The sequence below is a fragment of the Myiozetetes cayanensis genome, unplaced genomic scaffold (assembly GCF_022539395.1).
Source record: "Myiozetetes cayanensis isolate MyiCay16 unplaced genomic scaffold, myiCay2020 scf15, whole genome shotgun sequence".
In the NCBI taxonomy this organism is placed as follows: Eukaryota; Metazoa; Chordata; class Aves; order Passeriformes; family Tyrannidae; genus Myiozetetes; species Myiozetetes cayanensis.
Genome location: NW_026087159.1, coordinates 6,069,326 through 6,092,385, shown reverse-complemented (window position 1 = coordinate 6,092,385; position 23,060 = coordinate 6,069,326). Strand labels below are relative to the sequence as shown.

General features: G+C 46.0%; 1 protein-coding gene across 1 annotated transcript in view; it reads right to left on the bottom strand.

Moving 5' to 3' along the window:
- The window catches only part of GPC4 (glypican 4), a 67,622-nt gene that overhangs the window by 30,946 nt on the left and 13,616 nt on the right, over positions 1–23,060 (bottom strand). The window contains exon 2 of the mRNA XM_050310425.1: positions 5,862–6,020. Within this exon, the coding sequence (XP_050166382.1) occupies positions 5,862–6,020 (159 nt within the window). The remainder of the gene's footprint in view (positions 1–5,861; positions 6,021–23,060) is intronic.

Genomic DNA, 23,060 nt, shown 5'->3' with positions numbered 1-23,060 from the left:
TCAGTTACAAGATCTAGTCTCTTCCCCCTCCCCCCCCCAACCTACTGGGCAGGAGGTTCCCCTCCCCTTTGAGATTTCCTCCTTCTGAGATAACCTGACTACAGGATCTTTCCAAGCCTCCCAAAAAGAGATCTAGTTCCTACCACTTTCAGACAAGCATCACCCTCCTCAGTGAAGAGAACTAAAAATCATAGTGTCTTTGTACCTCTTTAAAGACCTCCAGATGGAGAGGAGCCAGTTGAACAAAAGCAAAGAATAAACAAACTTCCAAAGCACAGACAGCAGACAATTTGTTTCATTGCTGTTGCAGTGAGTGGGAAAGCACAAACAAAAGCCCACAAGCAGGATTTTATAAAGGAAGTGTGTTGGTGGGTGCTCCCATCACCCTGAGTATGCACTGGTCTGAAACCAAATCTGAAGGAACGTCTCTGCAAGTGGTTCTTCCACAAAATTTGAGGAATCTTTCCAGTGTTTTCTGCCCTGGTTGGTATGAGGTTTGGTGCCATCCCTTTCTGGAGAGGGAAGAACACGGCTGTGCCTTTATCTAGACATGAGCAGCAGTAGACAGATCACTCTATTACTTGTGCATTAATGATGCAGTTGTCATCAGTGCACTTGCCTGAGGGTGGGCTGCAATGGGAGAGCTCTCTCCACCATACAGGTTTATTCAGAAGCTCCAACACCACGCAGCTCTGGCTCAGCAAAGGTGCAACAGGTCTCTGTTCAGTGCTCCTGCTGTGCCACACACCTGGAGATGCCTCCTGCAGAGATGAACATACTGGCAGCCAGTACTAACCCCATGGTCCTGGGTGTCATGGACATGGGGGGACCCTGCCAAAGGAGCAGGATGAGGCCCTGCAGGCAGTTTCCAATAAAAGAGTTAATGTGAGATGAAGGTCCCCAAAGGGCAGTTATTTTGGTAAGGCAGAGTGCCTCGATGGTCTGCCAAATTCTAACTATAGGAGCAGCAGGCCGGGCACCTGCAGGGCTCGTCTTTCACCATTTGCCTCCACACTGCCTGAAGCAGCAGAAAGAAGACCACCAAAAGCTCTCCCTCCTCCCTTCTGCCTCCTTCCCAGCCATGTGCCCTGCTGCACCAGAACACCTCCCTGTTAACTCCTACCTGGAGACAGCAGCTGAAAGCCTTGGGTTATCTGAACAACAAAACTAAATTCAGAAACAAGATTCCAGGCTTTTATTCTCCAGCTTCAGCACAGTTTGGAAGGTATTTGGCCAATGTTCCCCCAACCAGTATCTCAACCTTGGCCACATGCCAGTTTTTGGAAGTAATTCATGCACGCAGGAGTAACACTGGTCTCACACTAGAAGGTCAAGGGCACCCTGAGATGCTTCAAAGATGCACATCATGATCACACTTTGTACCTGTAGCTACCCTGCCCAAAGTAAACATGGAGCCCACAAACAGGGATCCCTCTGCCCTCTACCTGTGTGGCAGAGGGGCTGTGTGCACCACGGACTCGGGGACCCTTGGCAAACCCCTTCTTCCTGGATTTGGTTCCTTTCCGCTCATCATCCCAAAGGGGTTTCCTTTTACACTTCTCTATTTGTTTTATCTTAAATGTTAATGGAAAAGTCAGGGGGAGTGTATCAGAAACAAGACTCTCAGCATTCAACAGCTTCCCAGATGCTGGCTCAGGCTGTACCATTTTGTACAAATCCTTCTGATGCCTTAGCATTGGGAACACCAAACCTTCTGCCAGCCCAGCCCAGAAATGGACCACCTCTCATTCACCTCTTCATTCCCACACAACAGAGGTTGCAGAAGTTTGCTGCCTTCCCTAAATCTAGAGCACACAGAAGAACAACAAGATTTTAAGAGCAACAGCAAAAATGCTTGTGAAATGCAGGGGCAGGAGAAACAAGGACTCAGTAGTGCCTCTGTTTGTGGGGGATTGGGGCTCTGCCTGCCCATCACTCTGCAACCAGCCTATACAAAATAATTTCTCTACCCAGAAAAGGGCTTGGCACAAGTTACATCTTCCAAGAGATTCAGGAGGTGTCTTTAATAAGAAAAAGAACATCTTATCTAGGAAGAAACCAAATAGCGGAAACACTGCAGAAGAGTTATGGGCTATGTCCTGTCCCAGCTCCAATTCCTCAAAACAGCTGAGCAATTTCCCCAAAGCACTGCTTGGCTAGCACAGACCCCAGCATGGAAAACTTCAGCCTCAAAGGGCAAAAGAGGTGAAGATCTGAATTTATTAAATGCGATCGAACATTTATGCAGTCTTAATGTCACTATTAATTCTATTAATGTTATTAATCCCTGAGAGAGGGAAGGGGAGGGCACTAACTTGCAAAGATAGGGAACAGCAGATTTTATTTTAAAAAACGGGGGGTGGGGTTTTTAAAGCCCTGACTGCTATAACTGCTTCTGTGGCATGAGATGTCATCACAGTGGCTTTCCCACGACTGTCATTGTCACAAGGGGAGACGCTCACTTTGCCAGAGAATCTCACCTATTAATTTCTCAATGAATCCCATAAACGTATCTGAGACTATACTGGAAAAAACTGCAAATCTTCACCTCTAAAATCATTTAGCAACGGTGAATCCAACAAGTCACAAAGCAGTTTTTATTTTATCAGAAAATCATTTCCCTTACTGTTGAAAATATATACCTTACTGCTACACTGGGATCAGGCTAGTGGTTTAAATTACAACAGGAGAGACCTCGTGGAGCACACGTAGCTGTACTGTAAGCAAATATTTAGACAGGATATATAAGATATGGGACTCCAAAGCTCCCAAGTTCTCCCAGTGCCTGCAAACCAAACACGCACAGGAGGATCTGACGCTGTCGCATTACGCATTAGGAGCCGAAATGGCTCCTGGTCAGCCCTCTGGGGATGGATAATCAGCAGCTTGTTCCATGCTCCCGATTAAGAGGAGATAATCCATTTCTGTACGGCTTTGGTGTCAGATCAGAGCAATTCTGGCAACAGTTCCAACAGCACACAGCGCTCCAGCAACAGCTGATGCAAACACTCCAGAAGCCACAGGGCATCCCAGCCTCCATCCAAAAGACATGCCACCACTTCGACTGTCCTTCTGCAGCAACAACTGCTTCAAAGGTCAAGCACATAACAGAGGCAGTACAGGTTTGCCTCTCAGACCTGAATGTCAAGGCTGAGAGATCAGAAGCCAAAGAACCCACAACAAAGATTTCCAAAAGGCTGGAGGACAGAGTTTGCTGCTTGGGCTGCATCCTGGAGTGACCATTCACAGCATAGGGATGTGTCACTCCACAAGAGAAGTATCCATTCCACTTGCTGGAGTGAATTTGGTCTCTGTAATAACTCATCCTGCCTGCTCAGTCACTCCACACAGCTGTAGCGCAGTGGATTTCATGTTAAACAGAGGAAGGTGCACAGCTCGTATTTGTCAGCTTCATTTTCATTTGAAAGGATTTAGCTATGAGTAATGAGGAAGCCCTGAAGAGCTGCAAATGGTAAAATCAGAGCATGGTTCCATGTAGAGGAAGAGCTCTGGAAGGGATCGTGTCCTTTTCCAGTCTCATCCCTAGAGATCAGTACAAATATATGGGTCTTGATTGCCTCTCCTTCCTGTAGTAGTTTGGGCACACAACATCAAAAGTGTGGGATGAACTATGTTAGGCAAGGAGAACTCAAATGTGCAAGGCAGAACTGAGCACAGCTGACCTGATGACCAAGCACCAGGACAAAAAGAAGGAAACACCACCCCACAAGCAGCCGGACACTCAACAGCAGGCTCTTAAACAAACAAAACACAGCAGTCTAGGGCATGGAACTCCAAAATTTTTGCAGAAGAGTCTGAGAACCTCAGAGGGGAGACTCCTCAACCTGCCCCAGCCACCAGCAGGAACATTGCTGAAGGTGTGCCTCCAGCCACCAGGTGACTGGGCTGGAGGGAGAGAAGCAGTCATGATTAAAAGTCTTCCAAGAGGTAAATGATGGAGGGCGGTAATCAGTTCATCTCTGCTTCCACTCCAGGTAAGATTAAAAAAATCCCTAAATCAGCTTTGTCTGCAGCAAATGCAGATTTAGATCTGATATTAGCAAACACTCAAAGACAGAGCCATTAGGCTTTGGGACAGGATGAGGAGATTGCTAATTCTCCTTCATTAGTTTCGTACAAGGCAGAGAAACACCCTTCAGGGACAGGCTGGGCACAGTAAATCCAGCTTTCAGGAATAGCTGAACACCACCATCCCCTTCCAGACTTGCTGGTCAAGGACTTGGCAGGCTAAAATGGGAATGAGACCAGCACAGGGGACACTGCAAGTGTCTGACAGGAGAAACACAGAGCACAGACAGAACAAGCTTGTACAGGGCTCCCTCCCAAAGCTCACCTATTTTGAAGCCTTGAGTTTCAACAGGTATCCAGCTCAGCTTGGCTTACTATCCCCCTGCCTTCATACAGCCCTGCAGCCATTTCTCATCCCACAAACAGGCAGATGCACCTCACAGTATGTCTGCTCCATGTCAGGGATGCTAATGCAGTGAACTGTGCATGCTCTTTGTTTTCAATGCAGCATTTCAAAAAGCCTCATCGTTCATTTAAGGTGAAGCAGATGCTGTTCCTCTGGTCTCTTTGAAAGGGCTTATCTATGGGCTGGATTTCATTAAGTGTCTTGTTCTGCATTTAATAAGCTTGCAAGTCTAGACACTTTGGTTCTCCCTCTATCACCCCTTGGTGTACCAGCAGGTAGAGACAACAGAGGTTAAGAGGGAAATATTTAGCTAGCAGATTTAGATGCTATCAAGATGATTGTGTAATTCCACTTTGACTCACTGCAATTTCATACCTAGGGATTTTTTCCCTCACCCTAGTGCCAATACCTTTTGAAAGAAAGAGGCTGCTACCTGCTCCAGTAGCTGAGGGGAGCTTGCTAGGAGGTTCAGGGCACAAACTTCAGGATACTCATAGAAAACTCATGTTGAACCAATGACTAAACAAGGGAGAAAAAGGTCCAGAGGAGCTGCATGGTAGAATCACCCTCTACTACCAGATGGTGATATACAAGCAGAACAACTACCTGAGCAACAAAGTCCACTCAACTCATCACACATTTGGATCTCAGATGGGTGCTGTGCCTGATGTCTGGGCATTGACTGCAGCTGTTTGCAAGAGGTGGCCTCAAAAGAAAGGCACTGGGCTGCGAGGCAGGCAGTGCTGGAAGGCTCTGTGACAGCTGCCTGCTAAGGGAGTTTCTTCCTGCAGCTCCCATGAGCCAGGCATGCCCTATGGAGACCCAGTCTGACAGGACACACTGTGGACCCGAGGGCAATGCTGAGACCAGTCATTTGCTTATCTGTCAGCAGTTCACATCACTGCAGCGATGGGAATTCAGCCGAGACTTGTTCATTTTGCTTCTGACCCTGCCTCACACTTGAACCCTCGGCCTCCACACAAAACCAGCTCTGTGTTTATCTGTTGCTCTGCTTAGCCCCAAAGGCTAGAAGTGAGATGGATACAAATCCTGTGGGTTCACAACATGCTGGAAAATATCAGCATTGTTGTGGATCGGGGCTGCAAGACGTGCACGTTACAATTACACGCGCTGCAGGGATGTACCAACAAAACCAACTGCAATCTTACATTAGAGCAGAATGGTTTTTCAAAAGATTAATCAGAAAGAATGATCTCTCTCTTTGGGAAACAAGCAGCCATAATCAGCAAATATTTCTCTCTCACGGGACTGCAAAACAAGGCATGCTCTGCCCTCTGAGCCACGAGTCATGAACTTTCCCAGCAAGAGGGGAGACAGAGCAGAATGACTGCACAGAGAACAACAGGATGGGGATTTTTTTATATTTTTATCCCAAGGAGAGCAAGTTCAAGGTCTCTGCACTTACCATCAAACTTCTTGTATCGAGAACTAAACATGGTTTGTAGGTGATTGCTAAGTTCTACAACGGCATTTCTGAAGTCATGTTTACTCTGCTGACTGTACTTCTCCTCCATTTCTTGAGAGCAGCATGTGTAGCCTTGCGAGCAGACTTTCAAGTGGTCGCCTGAAAAACAGAGAAGAAAATATCCCAAGTTAAAAGGATTCTCTACACAAGGGTAAAAAGGGTGGCTCGCAAGGCAGAGGGTGCAAGGACCTGTAGCATCATCTCTCCCAGGGAAACCCCCAGCTGCAAGTGCTGGACCAGGCATATCATACTTGACTCTGTAGAGGAAATTTATAGCAACACATCTAAAAGCCTTGTCTTTCTGCAAGAACATTAAAAAGTGTCCTCTTATTTATTCAGTTAATAAACAGACTAAGCAGATACTCATCCTGTAGAGTATAATTTGAAGAACCAGAAAATTGACCTGTATATACTATGATAACTTCCATGAAGTTTTTGCTATTTGAATTACTTTCAATTCATTCAGTTAATACACAACATCAATGGCAATGGCCCTTTTAGTAGAGGTAAGTGCTATTTTCTTCACCCTTCCCCTGTCCAGTTTTCAGAGAAGATCCCTCTCAGCAGCACAATTACCACTTGATATTAAAACATACTTGTTTTATGGAATGGCTCAGGAAAATGCTTTATATTTTCCACCTCCTAATTTTACAGTTTTCTGTCATCATTTGGGGTGATTTTGGGGGTTTGTTTTTGGACACTTAAGCCAGTTTTTTTTTCCTTCAACCTGAAAGATAATTCTTTCCTAGGAGTCACCTGGCTCAAGCTGGCTTGGTCAGAGGGGTCATCGAGTGCTTCAGTATCTTCCACAGCTCCATTTCAAAATCTCTGAGAAAATCTGGACATGGGATCTGGCCCCATATAATTTGTTTTTAGATGCCTCACAGCAGAGTAAGATGAAGCTGCCCCCTTCCAGTATCACCCATAAAAATGCTGGTCTCAAGTTTTGTGGGTCAGGATAAACCCTTGGCATAGCAATCCTCAGATCCAGTTCTCTGACAAGCCCCACAATGCAGGCATGACCAAAGGCAGGTGCGCTGATACTAAAGTGGTTCAAATCTGGGCAAATTGTGCAAATCTTTGTCAACACTGAAGATACGATCAAAACAAGCAGTTAGGATGAGAAACTCATCCTTCCAAGTCAGATGGTATTTTAGAAGACACATCCTACACGTAAGCTGCTGCCTTCTCTCCCATTTCACACCCTGCTGCCAAACCGTATCCTTCATTCTGAGGAAGCAGATGGAGAAGAGAAGGCTCTTCCCTACCTGCTCACACACTGGAAGTTACCAACGACCTCCAACTATCATGGAGGTTCAGAGATTCCCTGTCAGAGTTGCAAAGGACTTGTCAGCCCCCGTGCAGAAAATAACCTCTTCCTGACAGGCTGTGCACCACTCACTTACCCAGAAGCCATTCATCCTACCTTGCTAGAGCATCAAAAGTGGGTTTAGAGAAACAAAAGCAGGTTTTGCACAGTGCAAAACAAAGCCTGCCAATTGCTAATGTGAGTGGCTGATGTTCTGCCTGCCTTGTACAAGATTTCTCAACATTTTTTGCCTACATATCAAACCTTTGTATCACTTTGCACAACCTTCTAACCCAGAAAAGTTAGTGTTTCTCCTCACAGGCACTTATAAAAATATTTATATCTTATTTGAAGATGGTCCATATCTGTCTATATAGAGAGAGGTTCCTAAGAACCTCTCCTCCTGAATCTACTTCCCTGTTGCACTACAGGGTTTGTTTTCTGTGGCATTACAGAGAGACCTTGATCAGCAGATAACTCCGTCACATCTAATTTATTGCACAGGCCCATCCACTGCTCTTCAATTACAGAAAGCTCAGAGTCTGCTACAAGAAGCAGCACTGCTTGGGCAGTCTTCAGAAAACAGAAAAATTTTGTTGTCTCCTTGCAGATATATTTTTCTTTCGTCAACAGTTTCACTGTGTCTCAGAGGAGCACTTCCAGCAGCAAATACACAGCACTAAGGGGTGCAGCACCAAGGGATGCAGCTCCAGTGAGCTTTGTAAGTCTTTTAAAAGAGAGGAATAGGTGCACCCAGAATTTCAGATGCTGCCCAGTAAATCCATCCTGGACACCCCTCTCTGAGCCTGTCTTACCAGAAAGCATTCAAAAAAAAAAAAAAGGTGCCCAAGCACCACTGCTTTATTTGACTTTGAATCTCTTTGCTCCAATTCCAGTATAGGACTAAGGACTCTTGACACAACAGGAACCACAAATAGCAGCAAAGCAAATTCAAACCTACTGATAGTAGGATTTCTTTTCCTGCTTACACTTTGCAGACACTTCTGAAGTTGTCCACAGATGCCCTAGGATCCCTAAGACAGTGGCTTTAACAACCTCTCCAATTTATTTATGATTAAAAAAACCCTGAAAGCCCAATGTATTTTACGAATACAAGTCAGAGTTTAACATCTATTTATACTATTAAACTAAAGTTACCATTCCACCTAACGTCACAAAGCAAAACCATTTTCTTTAATCCCCCTTGTCCCAGATTTGACGGTGCCTCTCCAGGACACGTGCAAAGCCAAGCAAGGAGAACACTACTGACAATAAATCAAGCTTGCACAGATCCCATTTGGTTGATCATTAAGAAATTATGCTCCAAAATGCAATTCAGACATTCAAAAATGAATGACCAAGCAATCTAATTATGGAAGATATTTCTCAGTCATGTCAGCACTATGTGGTCTTGGCTTGTGATCAAGAATTAGCTCTGTCTGGAGCTGAGGAGCTCCGGCTACTCAGTGCTAATCATATGAGGATGCACTGTGTTACCCAGCATTAAAAAACCAGAAAGTTTAGGTTTGTGGGCTGCTTTTCTAGTACTTTTCTTACAACACAGTGGGAGATGACAATGGAAAGTCCCTAGAAGACACGAGGGGCCCCAGTTTTTCCACAGGGAGGTTTGCCCTTAGTGCCGCCACATCCATGAGAATATAACCCCACTTGAGCAAACTCGACAGGCACTAACACAGTTGGTGAGAAATCTCATGTCTAGCCTTTTAAATCGGCTAGTAGAGCTAATCCATTCAGGATCCATCCCCAGGACTCATCCCATTCCCAAATTTGCAAGGAGAACGATGGAACATCCCAATGTCCCATCGCATGCTTGGGTGTTGGATCCATCACGTGCCCCTTCGGTGAGTAGCTGTGGTGTTGGGAACTGCTCCCACCTCCATGGGCGTGGATCAAGGTACTGTCAGACAACAGCTTTCAAACACAACAGTGCTACAACCAGGGAAACGGAAGCAATGAAGCCTAGAGAGCCATCGCTGCCAGTGGCCCACGCAAACACTGACCTAGAGCCAAGAGCAAAGTCAATGCTCTTTGTCCAACTGGCAGTGGACTCCTCTAAGGAAAAGGAGGGAAAAACATGTGTATTTAGGCATACTTCACAGAAATCTAATGCTTATGTATATTATGTAGAGAACACTCATGGTGTATGCTCACTGTCAAGGACACATTCAGCAATAATTATTTCCCAAGTTAAAACTCATCAGACAATGCCCATACAAGGCAACTCTTCATCTACTGTTGAGTAGCTTTTGCAATTTATCACCATGTGAGCACAGCAAAAATATAACACTACCACAGGCTCCTTTCAAGTTGGGCTTTTTACTGAATTGTTTGGCAGGGTGTGCAATCATCACATCAGGGGCTGCATGGCAAAAAGAGCTTTAAGTAGCAGAGACTGACTCCACATATCTACCGCATATGCACACCATCACCACAGCTTGTTGTGGATTTGCAGCAGATCTTTCCCATGGCCTGTTGCAACAAGACTTTTTTCTCTATTTTGTGATACTTATGAATACAGAGAGAGAAATGAGGGACCAAAAATTATGAAAGAAGCTTGCTCCTTGGCCAGTTAACAACACACCTCTCGAGAACAGAGGTGGTGGTTTAAAGATTGAAATGTGATGGTATATGATGTTACCATCTGTACATCCAAGGAAATGCGCTCAGAAAGGTAATCTTGCAAACTTATGATTTAAGACATTACAGAAACACCACATTTTGCAGACTCCAGGCACACAGAGTTTCTTCCAAATCAAGTAACTATTCTGCAATGTGTTGGAAAACAAGTTTTCAGCAAACGAGTAAGCGAGCAGTGCAAACTTGGGGGCTACACTATACTGAAAAGCAGTTCTCTTTACTGAACAGTTTTCCAAAATGTTGTTTCTGGATGTCTAACATGTCTCCCCAGCCTGCTTCTCCTCACCCTGGCCAAGTTCATACTTTTAGTACAGCTAACTGCAAAAATAGATAAACTTTCAGGAGCAGTTTGCTGCGAGGTGGGGGGCAAGTATTTTTTTAAAAGACTCCCGTACACAGCCTAGCCCTTCACTGCAGTTCAGTAAGCAAGCCAGAAGTGGTTTATATTCTGAGATGTTACTGTTGGGGTTGCTCCCATGTGAGAAATCAGGTTGGGGTAAGGTGGGGTGGTGGAGGAGCAGGAGGCAAGCGCTGCCAGAGAACCAGTGCACGGGGCCACCATTTCAGCCTCATGCTCTGCCTGTTCCCTGTAGCGCACATGGACCTGTGTCATCTTTAAAGGAGTTTTATGACTTCCTCTGAACCAACTACCAAAGGAATCCTGGACTGTAATGCCAGGCCCTAATCCGATTTCACACTAGACTTGCCTTCTAATTATCACAGAATATTAGGCTTCCACCCATCATATATAATTGACATGCTACCGAGGCTTTACAAAACCCCCAACAAAGATGACAAGAAACACTAGCATCACCCCTGAGCACAGCTCCACTGCTCCAGCCACGCATTAACAAGGGGCAAGAAGAAGAAAGAAAAGCGTGAGCCTGTGATTGACTCCGGTGGAGTCATTGAGACAGACATGGCTACCGAACTGTCCACTCAATCTGATCACCTTCAATTTACCCAGAATACAAAAAAATGCCCAGTTTTCCTGGCTACAGTATGATCTGGGGATGCTGAACACCCCTGGGAATGGACCATCTTCAGTGGTGCTGCTGTAATCCCTATAGGTTGTTTAGGTATCTGTTAACGAAGAGCACAACAAAAATGCAGAGAGTCTCAGCATGCAGTTGTTTCCAGGTGAAATGACACCAAGCTGTGAACACCAAAGGGAGGAAAAAAAATCCGGCTCTGGGGTACACCATGCACCCAAAGCAACTCTGCCACCTCCTCCCAGGCTGTCACACACCCACTCTGCTTCAATACGTGCTTTCTGCTGAGCAGAAGCAGCAAACTTGAATTTTTAGTTGATGGCTCTTATCAGTGCTCTCCTTTTTGACTGGGTGGTCAGTGTTCTCTGCTTGCTTTAAAGCTGTGCTGCAGCCACTCTTGTGTTTATTTTACTGGGGACAATACTCCTGTGGAGATGGTCGTGTGCCAGGAAGGAAGAGATGTAAAACAGCATTGAGGTCCTGCTAACAGAGGTGACACATCCACCAAGGGCGGCAGAGTTAAAATGATAGGCTCACATCCTGCAAACCACACAGCATTGCTGGAACACTGATCAGAGCAGGGCGAACCAGGCTGGCACACTGGGAGCTGTACTCCTCTCAGTGCTCCCAAGTGCACTGTGTTACATCCATCCCAAACCCTTATTTCAACTGCGCATTTCCAGGAGAAGCACTTTGTGCAACATCTATCACCAGACACAAAACAACATACCCCATTTCCAACGTAAATAATTTCGTATTCTAAAGGCCACCATCACACAACCAGAGTCAGCTTTCCTTTCTTCCCTACTGAAAAGATTTGTAATTCCTACTGAGATCTCAAACACAAAAAGCACCAAAAGAGAGAGCACACCCCACACACCCTAACCCAGGTCCTCACCATGAAGGTCAGCAGCCAACATCACTCTCCACCCAGGCACAGGGCTCCAGTCCTTCCACAGTCACAAGTCTTGGTCCTAGATTCAACCACCACGGATTCTGATTTCCCCCCCAAACCTCTTTTTTCCAACCACCCAGGATATTTTTAAGCCAGAAGACATCTTCACGTGTAGTCAGCTCCCCAAAGCTGACTGGTAGGGTTACGAAGTACTGCAATTTGGCAGCATGTGCCAGCGTACAGCATATGTAACATCCCACTCAATTAGCAACCGTTTTATATAAATGGTTTATTTGCCTTTTTAATGTTAAAGCCACTTGTTTCCCCTGTACTTCCACTTAGGTTATTAATCAATGTGCATTTCAGGTTTTTGCTGATTACTCTAATGGCACAGAAAAATTCCCCAGACTCACTGAGAAAGCTTATAATATTGAAATGATGCCCTTTTTTTTTTTTTTGTAAACTTGTAAAGCAGTCAAAATACACTTTGATACTCAAACCAAAGCCCTTTCACCTATGCTTAACAACAGTGAACTATTTTCAGTTGAGCTTTACTGCATCTGTTAACTCAGCTGCTAATCCATCTTGCAGGCCCAGGAACCACCAGTGCACACAATACCTCAGTGACATACCTCCCTTCAACACAACAAACAATCCTAATTATTTCCATAGCATGTACCTACAGTTACTTAAAATATCGTACACAACCGAGGTCTGTCTGGCTTCTATTTTTCCATTTTGCTTTGTTGACAGCTTCGGGTTCCCAAATTTACTGCCAAGAGGGTCAGGGACTGAAGAGAACGAGAGATTTATATCCATGTGTGTACATTAAGCCAAACACACATTAAGAACTTTAATTTTCTACTGGAAAGAGCAACTTAGGACACAAAGAGGGCTCTTGCCTTCCACCCGCCCAAGTCCAAATCACCACCACAAAGCTCGTCTTGGAGATGATGGCAGAGCCAGGTCCCTGAATGTGAGTAAACACTGTCTGCTGAGGTCAACCTGAGTGACTTTAGGACATCCCTCCTGAACAGGGATAGACCAGGAGAGTCCCCTCTTAAGGCAGCTCTTCAGCCCCAAATAAAAGACAAAGATCTGTCACTGCTTCCCATACCAGCCCAGAGAAGCATCACTAGTGAAGTGTGATCCTCTCCTGCCCAGCTCTCACACTGAGGTTGGGGCAATGGAGAGGTTCAGGTGGAGATCCCCAAGGACCAAAAGCCCTCTACAGCACATCTGGGCTGGGGACTCTGCCCTTGGCTGGTGATGTCCAAGCAAGAAGGATGCAGGATCTCACCCTGAGTGGGGTTTTAAGGGTTCATTGAAAGCTAAAATCCTGCTCACCTGAGGAAAAATACCATCACTGATTCATTTCCACAGCACAGCCAACAATTTCCTACCCGACAGGGTGGCCCAAATACTGCAAGGTTTTACACCCTGGAAAAATATGGCACGATAGAGCTTGCTTTCATTCCAACAAACAGGATATTGAGTCAATTAGTGGCACACCAAACACAAACCAGACAGATGAAGATAATGCATTTCTGCAAACATCAAAAGAGAAAGAAACCACACAAAGACCTGAATATACAAATAAGGCAAGGGGGGAGGGGGGGAAGTATTACAATACTACATAATTAAACTTATTATTTAAGCAAATTTAGGGAGGAAAATAGCTCTGGTTAACTGGAGGATTCTCCTTGGCTCTAGCTAAGACAAAAACCTTCAATGAAAACCGAGAGTTGTTTCTTAATTAAAAAAACAAAACCAAAAATCCCTACTTGACATCGCTGAGTGAGAACTTCGGAAATGCAAATTCTCTTTATTATCACTGAATTCTTTAGGCATGAAATAGTTTTCATAACGTGTCTCTGCCTACATGCCCCAAGTGAGCAGTGTTACACAACGGATAAGGTATGCTGAAAATTCTCCCTGGTTATTTTCCACTTCTCTGGTGAGAAGGATGGATCCACAAGGCGTACAATAGACCAATCCATCTCCAGGATTACTGTGACAGGTAATGCCCCTTCCCAAGAACCAAAGAACAGCTAGAAAGCCAAACACCTACAGTCAATATTCTTACCTTTACATAAAGATAAAAATAAAAGTCATGGGGGGGGTGGGGAAGTTGCATACAGCCAGTGACGAGACTTCTAAATTCAACAGAGCTTGTCCATCGGATTTTACAGGGGTAATCCAAGAAACCTCACCAAGTATAATTTCATGCAATAAAGGGGTTAAAAGGCGCAGCAGGGAAGAGAATCCATTGGGAACAGCAAATACACAGAATTACTGAATCTTCAGGCACAAGGAACAGCAAATAAGAGAGATCAGGTTGGGAGACAGTTACTTTCTTTGTGAGACTTCTCAATTTTTTCTTCCAATTCCCCATTAAGAAGGCACAAAAACAAAGCAAAAAAAAACCTCCCTGCTTATTTTGCCTTTTTTTTTCCCCTCCATATGTCTTTGGGCTATTTGCCAAAAAAGCAGGCTTTTACCAAAACTGATTCCACCATAAACTCTGTCATTTAAACTGGAGTATTTTCCCTTCTTAATATTTTCTCCCTCCACTTTTGGCCCCTCTCCCTCTGCATGCCCCAGACCCTCCACCAGGCACCTCTGGGAATGTTCGCCAGTGCAGGGCGGCACCACACACGGGCAAGGCAGGAGAAGCAGGAATATGCCGCTGGCAACCACTTTTCCAGTAATTTTACAGGGTTTTTTTCCTTTTCCTTTTCAAACACAGCTGATTCCAGTGTCAATGCACAAAAACACGTTTCAGAGCCACACAGTAGGTTCTTGTAAGATGTGCCCAGGCTCACCTATTTGTGCCAGCAGACCGGTCATCCACTGGCAAGCCCCGGATCTGGCAGTAGATGACTCCTGTGATTCTGAGGATCATGTTTCATTTTGAAAAAAAAAACACCCCAAAATTACCAAAAAAACTCAGAAGAAGGCAAGATGTCCATGGTTCTGTGGCCAGACTCTGTAAGACAGAGATCTCTGGTGGCACTGCCACGTTTCAAGGTAAGGATCAGTGACCCAAGGCACTGGTGCTGTGGCTGTGTGATCAATCCCCCTGAACAAATGACCTTTCTGATGTTACCAGCTGGGCAGGGGCTCAACAGCAATGAAATTTTCCTGCTTGCAAAAGCAAAAACCACATGTCCACCACAACACAAAGCAGAGCTACTACTTCCACGAGTTCCACAGGAGTAAGAGCACTAAGGGCACACGAACTGGCAGCTATGACCCAAGCAAAAATTTTTTAAAAAGCCCCAAAACCTAAAAATGTTTTTAATTCCTTAAATAAGAAACAAAGCTCATGGAATTCAGCCACAATTTCCTGTTTTCAACTTAAAATAAAATTAAAAAAATATCCCGGGCTTTATACAAACAATAATCTAATCTATAAATTGGAACGCAAGAGAGATGTTAATTAACTTCCAGAGAAATTGATTCTCTATTGCAGGATCCAAAACAGGCACTGTGGAACCTGCTGCAATTCTGAGATCAACTTTACTCATAAAGGAAGGAGAAGGGGGAAAAAAATAAACAAACAAAACCCCAAAGAAAAATACGAAACCAACTGCAAACAACTATAATGAAGGGCAGTGTACAAATAAACACACAAATATCTGGGAAGTAGCAGGGCAATGTTTTCCATCCATAAGGGCATATTCCTTCACCCTGCCTAGGCCAGTTTTGGGCAGAGAGAAGAGTCAGCAGAATGCAGGGGTTCAGCAGAGAGCCAGGACCAGCCAGCACCATCCAAAAGTCCCTAACTGACACAGACAGGAGGTCTGCTTTTGCTCCACTTGGTTAGATAGCAAAACCCACATTAGTCCCTTGCTGCACACAGCTTCCATTGCAGGGCTCACTTCCCAACAGCACAGGCAGCCCGGACTTTGGACCAGAACATCAGCTCCTTATCTCCTTCCTCCCGGCACTCTGCTTGCCAACCGCCACCATGTACAGCACCCAGCGTCACCGATCCCAGGAATCCTTCTTGGGGTGGGAACAAAAGCAAGCCCAAACTCTGCTTCAAGGAGAAACACTTGATCGTGTCAATTTGCACGAGTATTGCTTGCTTGGGGTTTTGGGGGGAAGGACTTACGACTTTTGGTAACTGAAAATATGAACAAAGAGATGGCAAGCTTTAAGAGTTCAGGAGTAGCAAAGTCCAGCTGTAATTTAACAGTTGGGAAACAGGGCACCGCCCCTGTCTCTGCACACCCCAAATATCCCCAAAGGCACCTCTGTACATGACAGAAAACTGTGAGCTTTGGACTGCTTCCATCAGGAACACCTAAAACCCAAGGGCCAAGGAAGAACGAGTTCGCTCGGGCAGGTTGCCCATCCACACCTGCTGAAAGCCACAGGCCCGTGCTTCCCCCAGACCCTGCCCAACAGACCCCACCACCAGCACTGATCCCCTCCTTTGACACCAAGGCAAGTACCCAGGGGTTTGCCCAGAGAGTCCTGCTGGTACCCACAGCATTGAAGGACACAACCTTTCCATCCTCTGGCTGGGACACATGCAAACTTCTCATTCTTCCAGGCAAGGAAAGCACAGAAATAAAACGTGATTCATTCTTTCTTTGGTCTGGCTGTCCAGCTCCCTCGGGTTGTGCTTGATGAATGGTCAGCTCCAGCCAGCATTTCACACACTCTGGCTCTCTGAGGACCAAGCCTGAGGGCTTCTGCTTTCCAAATCCCCCCTTATTCAAGCCTAGAGACACCCATGGCCTTTCTGCAAGACCTGATAACTGACCTGACCTACAAGGGGCAGCAAGGTCCCCCAAACACCTCCAACAGTATTCACACCGTTGCTCAAAACAAACCCAGTGGCACGCAAAGTCCTTCAGCAAGAGCCTCTGCCAGCCCCAGGACGAGCAGTTGGGGGATGTCAGCTCCCTGCACAGAGCAACAGTTGTGCAAAGCCAGCAAAAACAGAGCCCAGACACAGCGAGAATCGTCCCTTTGCAGGATGCTTCCCACCAACTGCAGAAATATTTGCTCTAACAGCCTCAAAGTCTTTAAGGAAGAACTCAGTATTTTATTTTCCTTTCCAATCCACTGTTTTCCGTTTCTCCATACGGTGACTTCAACCAACCAAAACCTACCTGGGCCCTCCACGAACAGAACCCTAACTACCAGACTTTCCCCTTGCAGAACAGAGTTGCTCCCCACATGGCCACATCCTGCCGCCCCCTCGCCCCTCGTAGGACAATTAGCCTTAATCCTCGTTAGTTCTGTACGTTTCCTTTAAATCCTGTTACCGCATTCCTCCGTGCACTCGAGCGAGGCTCAGCCAGCCTCCTCCACGGCGGTGACGGTGACCCCACGGTGCCTCCCGGCTCCTGACCCGCCGGAGCTGCACCGGGTCCCAAGGGCTGCAATGCTCCCGGACTAATCTATCTTCACTGATTAGTTCTTAATCAGGAAGGCAGACGTGAACAAAGGGTGCAGATGAAAAGAGAAAGGGGGAGGGAGGGCTAAACAGGGAGGGGAAAAAAAAAAAACCTCACAAAAACCCTCAGATTTTCAAGAAAAGGTTCCCCTTTGCTGCTTTAGGAGTCACCTCTGAAAACCTGGTCCAAAAGCAGCATTTGAAGTCTAGCTACTTTCATATTTATAACGTTTGAGTCACTCCAGAAAACCTACGCCAAAGCAGACTGAGTTGGACTACTACATTCATTTATTTTGGAAGTTTATCCAAGCCTTGGTTAAAGATAAACAACGTGCCTGGATGTGAAAGAACATCAGAGCCAGGCTGCCAGAGCGGCAGGGAGCTTCCACCCGCTTTGATAGCGCCAAGGCACAAGATGGTATCAGCACAACCCAAAATGTACTTACTCCTTCCTGCAGAGGCACGGGAAAGGCCTGGGAAGTTGTTGCTTGTCCTTGGGAGACATTCCTGCCATGCTAATGTAATGTAAAGGATTCAGCTTAGAAATCTAAGGCACAATCAAGGCATTTAGACTTGACTCATTAATGGCCAACAGTTAATAGGCTGGAGCAGTAATTCCTCTGTCTGGGGACTTGGGGGTGTTTAAGTCAAATCTGTAAAAATATATATATTACAGCTGCACTATTGATCTCTTACTGCCGGTAGGAAGCACCTTTCAGGCCAAAACACTCTGAAAACCAAAAGAAAACCAGACCTTTTTCAGGTCTTCCCTGATTCCCAAAGCCAGTAAGTGTATCAGTAATCCTAAACCTGTTTCCAATAGGACCACAGAAAAAGTGATCAGTAATATATCTTAATGCTCAGTACTCTTTTGCCTAAGGAAAATTCTCCACAAAAAATTAATGTTTTACAGAATGTAATTCCCTCAAAAGCAGCTCCTGCATGTCACAATTACAAATCAGTCTTTGGAGTTTGACACCCTCCTTTCAATTTAAAGTTTAAGGCAACACCAACACAGCAAAATCTAGGGTCTTTCATGTGAAAAACTGATCTGTAAACACAGGGTTAACACATTGCCAAATTGGAGAGACACCCCGAAAGAGTGACAATGCGAACTTTTGGGACTTCAAATAAACAAATTTGAACTAATCAATCTGGAAAGTCTGTTTTCTATTTGTGGCTTTGGGTTTGCTGTTTTATGTTTCTTTCTTTGTCTTAGCTGTTTGTTTGCTTTCAATTACCCAGGCTCCTCCTTATCCTAACCTCTAAATCTCCCTGGCCGGGAGGCGGGCAGCAAGACACCATACTCATGGAATATCAAATGCGAGCTAGAGGATGTGCTAGAAAAGGTTCCTTCTTCAAAAGCTGTGGTTTTGCTCTCAAATCAACTTATTTTGGTGCCTCCCCTCCACGACAAACGAATGGCACCAGCAGTTTGGCATCTTCTCCTCCAGAGTGGGGACTATTTGCTGTTTCACAGGTCATCAAGAGGTAGCAAGCAAAGTTTACCAGATGTGACTTTTATCACCTCAAGTGGAACTACTATTTTCTTTATGGGAACCCTGGTTTTTAAGGTTTTATCAGATCACTGCGATTACAAAAGCTTCACTAACATGCTCTAAAGCACCTATAAAACCACTAGTTCAAGGTTTATTTGATCTAGGTGGTTTTCAACTTGGAGGAATGACTTGCAGACACAAGTAATTCATCCTATAAGCTTTGACTGACCAGTTGCAAAGCACACTCAAACTGCGCCTGCCTCCTGCGCAAAATTCCATCAACTCACTGACCAAAAGATGTTCTTTTAAGAATATTTTAAAAAAAAGAGAGGAAAAAAGGGGGAAAAAAGGGCTTGCAGCAAAAAGGAAGTTTCAATTACTTTGTGAAATCAAGCAGAAAAATTAAGATCCAAGCAAACTTTATTAGCTCTGACAAGCAAATGCTGATGCCTTTGTTTCCGATGTGCGCAAAACTTTTACTAAGGAGGGGTGTGTGTGGTTTTGGGTTTGATTTTTCTTCTTTTTAAGCCACAGAAATATGCATCTTTTTTTACAAAGTGCTTTACTACAACTGGGTTTCGTAACTTATTCAGAAGGAACTGGCACAGAGCTATCACAAAGCAGCTGATCCTTCTCTAAGCATCCACCAACATTTCCACGTGTCAATAGTACTTCACAAGCATATCTATCTATGTAAAAACCCACATTAATAAGCCCTGCCCCTGTCTGCAGAGCATGCCAAGCAGAGTAACAGTGCAGATAATGTAAGAATTTACAGGAGGTTAAAAGACCTCAGGAAAAAACATACACAATAGACCAGATTTTTCAAATGTATTTTGCATCCACAGATTTTTCTGGGCAGTTTGGCTTCTATTAAGCATTTCATATTCAGTTTGTAGTCTGCAGTCTGGGCGGCGACTGGAGGGGTCTGTGGGATCACACATAGAAATAAGAGTCTGAAGTTTGCAATATAGGGAGCTGTGGTCCCCCTGGAAATTAATTTTCTAGAGGGCTCACAAACTAAGACAGTTCGAGACAGCTACGCTACCCACTGTCCCACTCAGCCCCTACACTGCTCCTGCTGAACAAACCATCTCCTCTGCCAAAACCCCCCACTGGCTCCCAGCCCCCCGAGGGCGGGTGGGCTGCAAGTTGGTGGAGCAGTTATTTCCACCTCCTCAAGGACCAAAAAGTCTCACTTGCTTAGAAAATAAAATTCAGTCCAAGAGCAGGTCCTGGGCAGACATAAATGAGCCTTCAGTTATAAGTGGAAAGTTTTCCACAAGACATTTTCATAGCAACACGGAGACAGGTTTGGCAGCAGAGGGAAGGCAGAGCACTTGTGCTGCTCCACACTTTCAGCTCCCTGGCTGTCCCCCCAGTTTAGCTCAGTGCAGGATGACCTTCTTGGTCCTGTCATGGGCAATGCCCTTTCCACAACAAGCCAGTTTGGGGCTGAATATTCCAACTGAAAAATTCCACTCCAGAATAGGAGTCTGGAAGAATTACTGCCATTGTCCCAGAGATGCTCCTCCAGAGCATCACAGCCACAACTCAATTTTGAGGAACCCATGATACATCCCAGTACACAGCTGCACACTACAAACACGCACTAAAGCAGCAAGTTTCCAGCATGCTGCATTTTCCAGCCTTGCCCACAAAGCCACGCAGAGGCTTTTGTTGCTTCCTGGAGGACCCCAGTAATGTTGCCAACCCCTTCCTCCAGCCTTGCCTTCCCAGGAAGAAAGGTGATGCTGCTCTGCCCCACATCATCACTTTGCTCAAGACTGTAGAAACAATTTCCCAATTTCAGCTGGACCAGACAGATGCACCAATTAAAGGGGTTTCAGAAATAATTAGCTGGCATCAATCTGATGAAAAGCAGGGTTTGGGAAACAAGCCCAGATGAAGGGTTCTGGGAGGGATGGCCAGCAGAGCTTGATCTCGCAGCTCTTCCACTGCAGCTGGAGGACCAAGGCACAGATGTGTGCCTGCTTCCAAGCTCAACCCCTTACTCGGTCAGAGCTCCCACAGGTTACCAGGACATGCAGTGGGGCTCTCTGTGGCTATCAGGTCTTGGCCTGCCAGGCCATCGGAAGAAAGGCTACATGGGAAATGAATGAGCAGTATGCATATGTGATACTGTATCAGGAAAGAAAAGTAATTTTTAAAAAATCATATGCTGCTGCCTTCAGCAGGACACCACAATTTGACAAGACTTTCCAATTTTAAAGGTTGAAAAACTCACACCGGGTTATTGCAAAAGGCAGGAAGAACACGCTGCTCAAAGGGGATGCCAGAACTGAAAACAAGGAGGTGGGTCAGGTTTAAATCTAAACAGGTCCACCGCACATCCATCCTAGGGCCACTGTTTATAATCAGAGAAAGGCAACTTTATACACAAAGATCACACACTAGTGATTCCTGGCTGTTCCCAGGAAGAAAAGCTGCTTTTCAGCTGAACTTTCCGAGAACTGTTCGGGTAAATAAGACAAACCTCCAAAAACACACATGGCCAAGGCTGAAGCACCACATGGAGAAAGGCAAATAAGCAGCACAACAGGAGACAGGGGAAGTCCAGCGCCAAAAACCCAAAGTGCAACTTGCCAAAGACCTTTGAAACGCCCCAGAAATTGGGCCACCATGCACAGGGAGGGAAGAGAGAAACTGTCAGCAGAAATCCTCCCTCCAGCAAGAGGCACAGCTCCAGGTTCAGTCCTCCTGAAAAAAAGGGGGACAGACCCCTTTCAGGCCCCAGAGAGGCAAGAGGCATCAACTCCAGCTCTACCTTAGCCATGGCACAGGGCAGGACATCCCCCAGAGATCCCAATGGCAGGCTCACTGACTTCACCCAGGGGCACTTATTGGGAGCAGCAGCACTGGGACAGGAGTGCAGCCCCCCAGCACCAGTGACATTCAGAACCAACCCCTACACTACCCCACTCTCAGCTTTATCTCCCCTTGGACAAACCACCTCAGAGCTAAGACCACAGCTGAGTCTGTAAGCAAGATTTTCTGATCTGAAAAACGTGCTTTTAAGCCCTTGCCTGCTACTCCCACCAAGTGTTACTTTCCCAACAGCAGGGTATCCATTGCAGAAGCCACCCAGCTCACACAAGCACTGCACTGTGCTCTGCCAGCACAACACGACCTACGTCCGAAAACCCATCCCGCTGCTGAAACAGACTCCCAATGTATTCCCAGGTCTGGAACCACCAGCCTGCCAGTGTTTGTGGAAAAGGCGAGGCTGAGTAGCTCAGCCTACCCTGGAAGAGGCAAGAAGGGGAGTGGGAGAGAGAGGAGAAAGGATTAAGATAAGAATATCACAAAATTGAAAATTCCACCTTCTCCCCCTCTCCAGAATGCCCTATCTATCCCGCTCTCCTTGGTGCAGCTGTGAACACCAGCCTTATCTGCTGGCAGCTTCACATGGGCACTCCTCCTCCTCCTCCTCACCACAGCACAGATAAATCCTAACATCTCCTCAACAATTCCCAAGCCAGTTTCTGCACTGCCACCTTTGTTTGAGCAAATCCCTCCCAGGAGGCAGAGCAGCATCCCAGATGAGGGCAACTGCCCGAGGGGAGGGCAGGAGAGCACACGAGACCACTTCAGCCTTTAAAAAGGAGACCTTCCTTTTGAATTCCCTGCCCCCCTTCCAAACACATTTCACAGTGCAGGCACGTGCCTTCTCATTGCTGTTCCGCACAGGAACATGGCACAGGGTCACATTTTCTTAGGTATTTTGGAAAAAGCAAGTTTGGGAGACCTCAGCCCCATTATCACAGAGACTGCCCACCTGCAGACCCCACTTTTGATCCCTTCTCGTGCAAAGCAGCTGGGCTTGTGCAAACAGCTTTGGTGGGGTGGGAAAACAACACACTGGGCTGAAAGTACCCAATTGTATGAGGAGACAATTGCACCGAGGTTTTGCTGGCAGGCATCGAAGGGGTTTATTTTGTCTTCTTAAGCACAGCCCTGAGCAACCTGGGGAGGAGGATCGAGTGCAAACAGGACCTTTGCCATCCACCTCCCAGGTGGTACCATCCAAAATCCACCAGGAGCAAAGTAAACAGCTTCAGCACACTGTGAGCCCCAGGGAAGGGATGGCTGTTTAGAAGGATGGGATGGATTTACCAGTTGTGTTAGTCCTTCCCAAGCCGGGAGAGGGGCTCCCACCCTCCCCATAGCCAGCGCTGTGCTGTCCCAGCACCCTGTGTCAGCAAAAACACTCCGCAAAAAGTTTGCAACTAAAAAAAGCCCAGAGGAGCGATGGGCAGTCCCTGCAGTGGGGAGGCACTAAGTGATCCAGTGATAGCAAGTGATGCTGGCAGGGCTGAGACGAGGTTTTGGCCTGAGGGCTGCCGCTG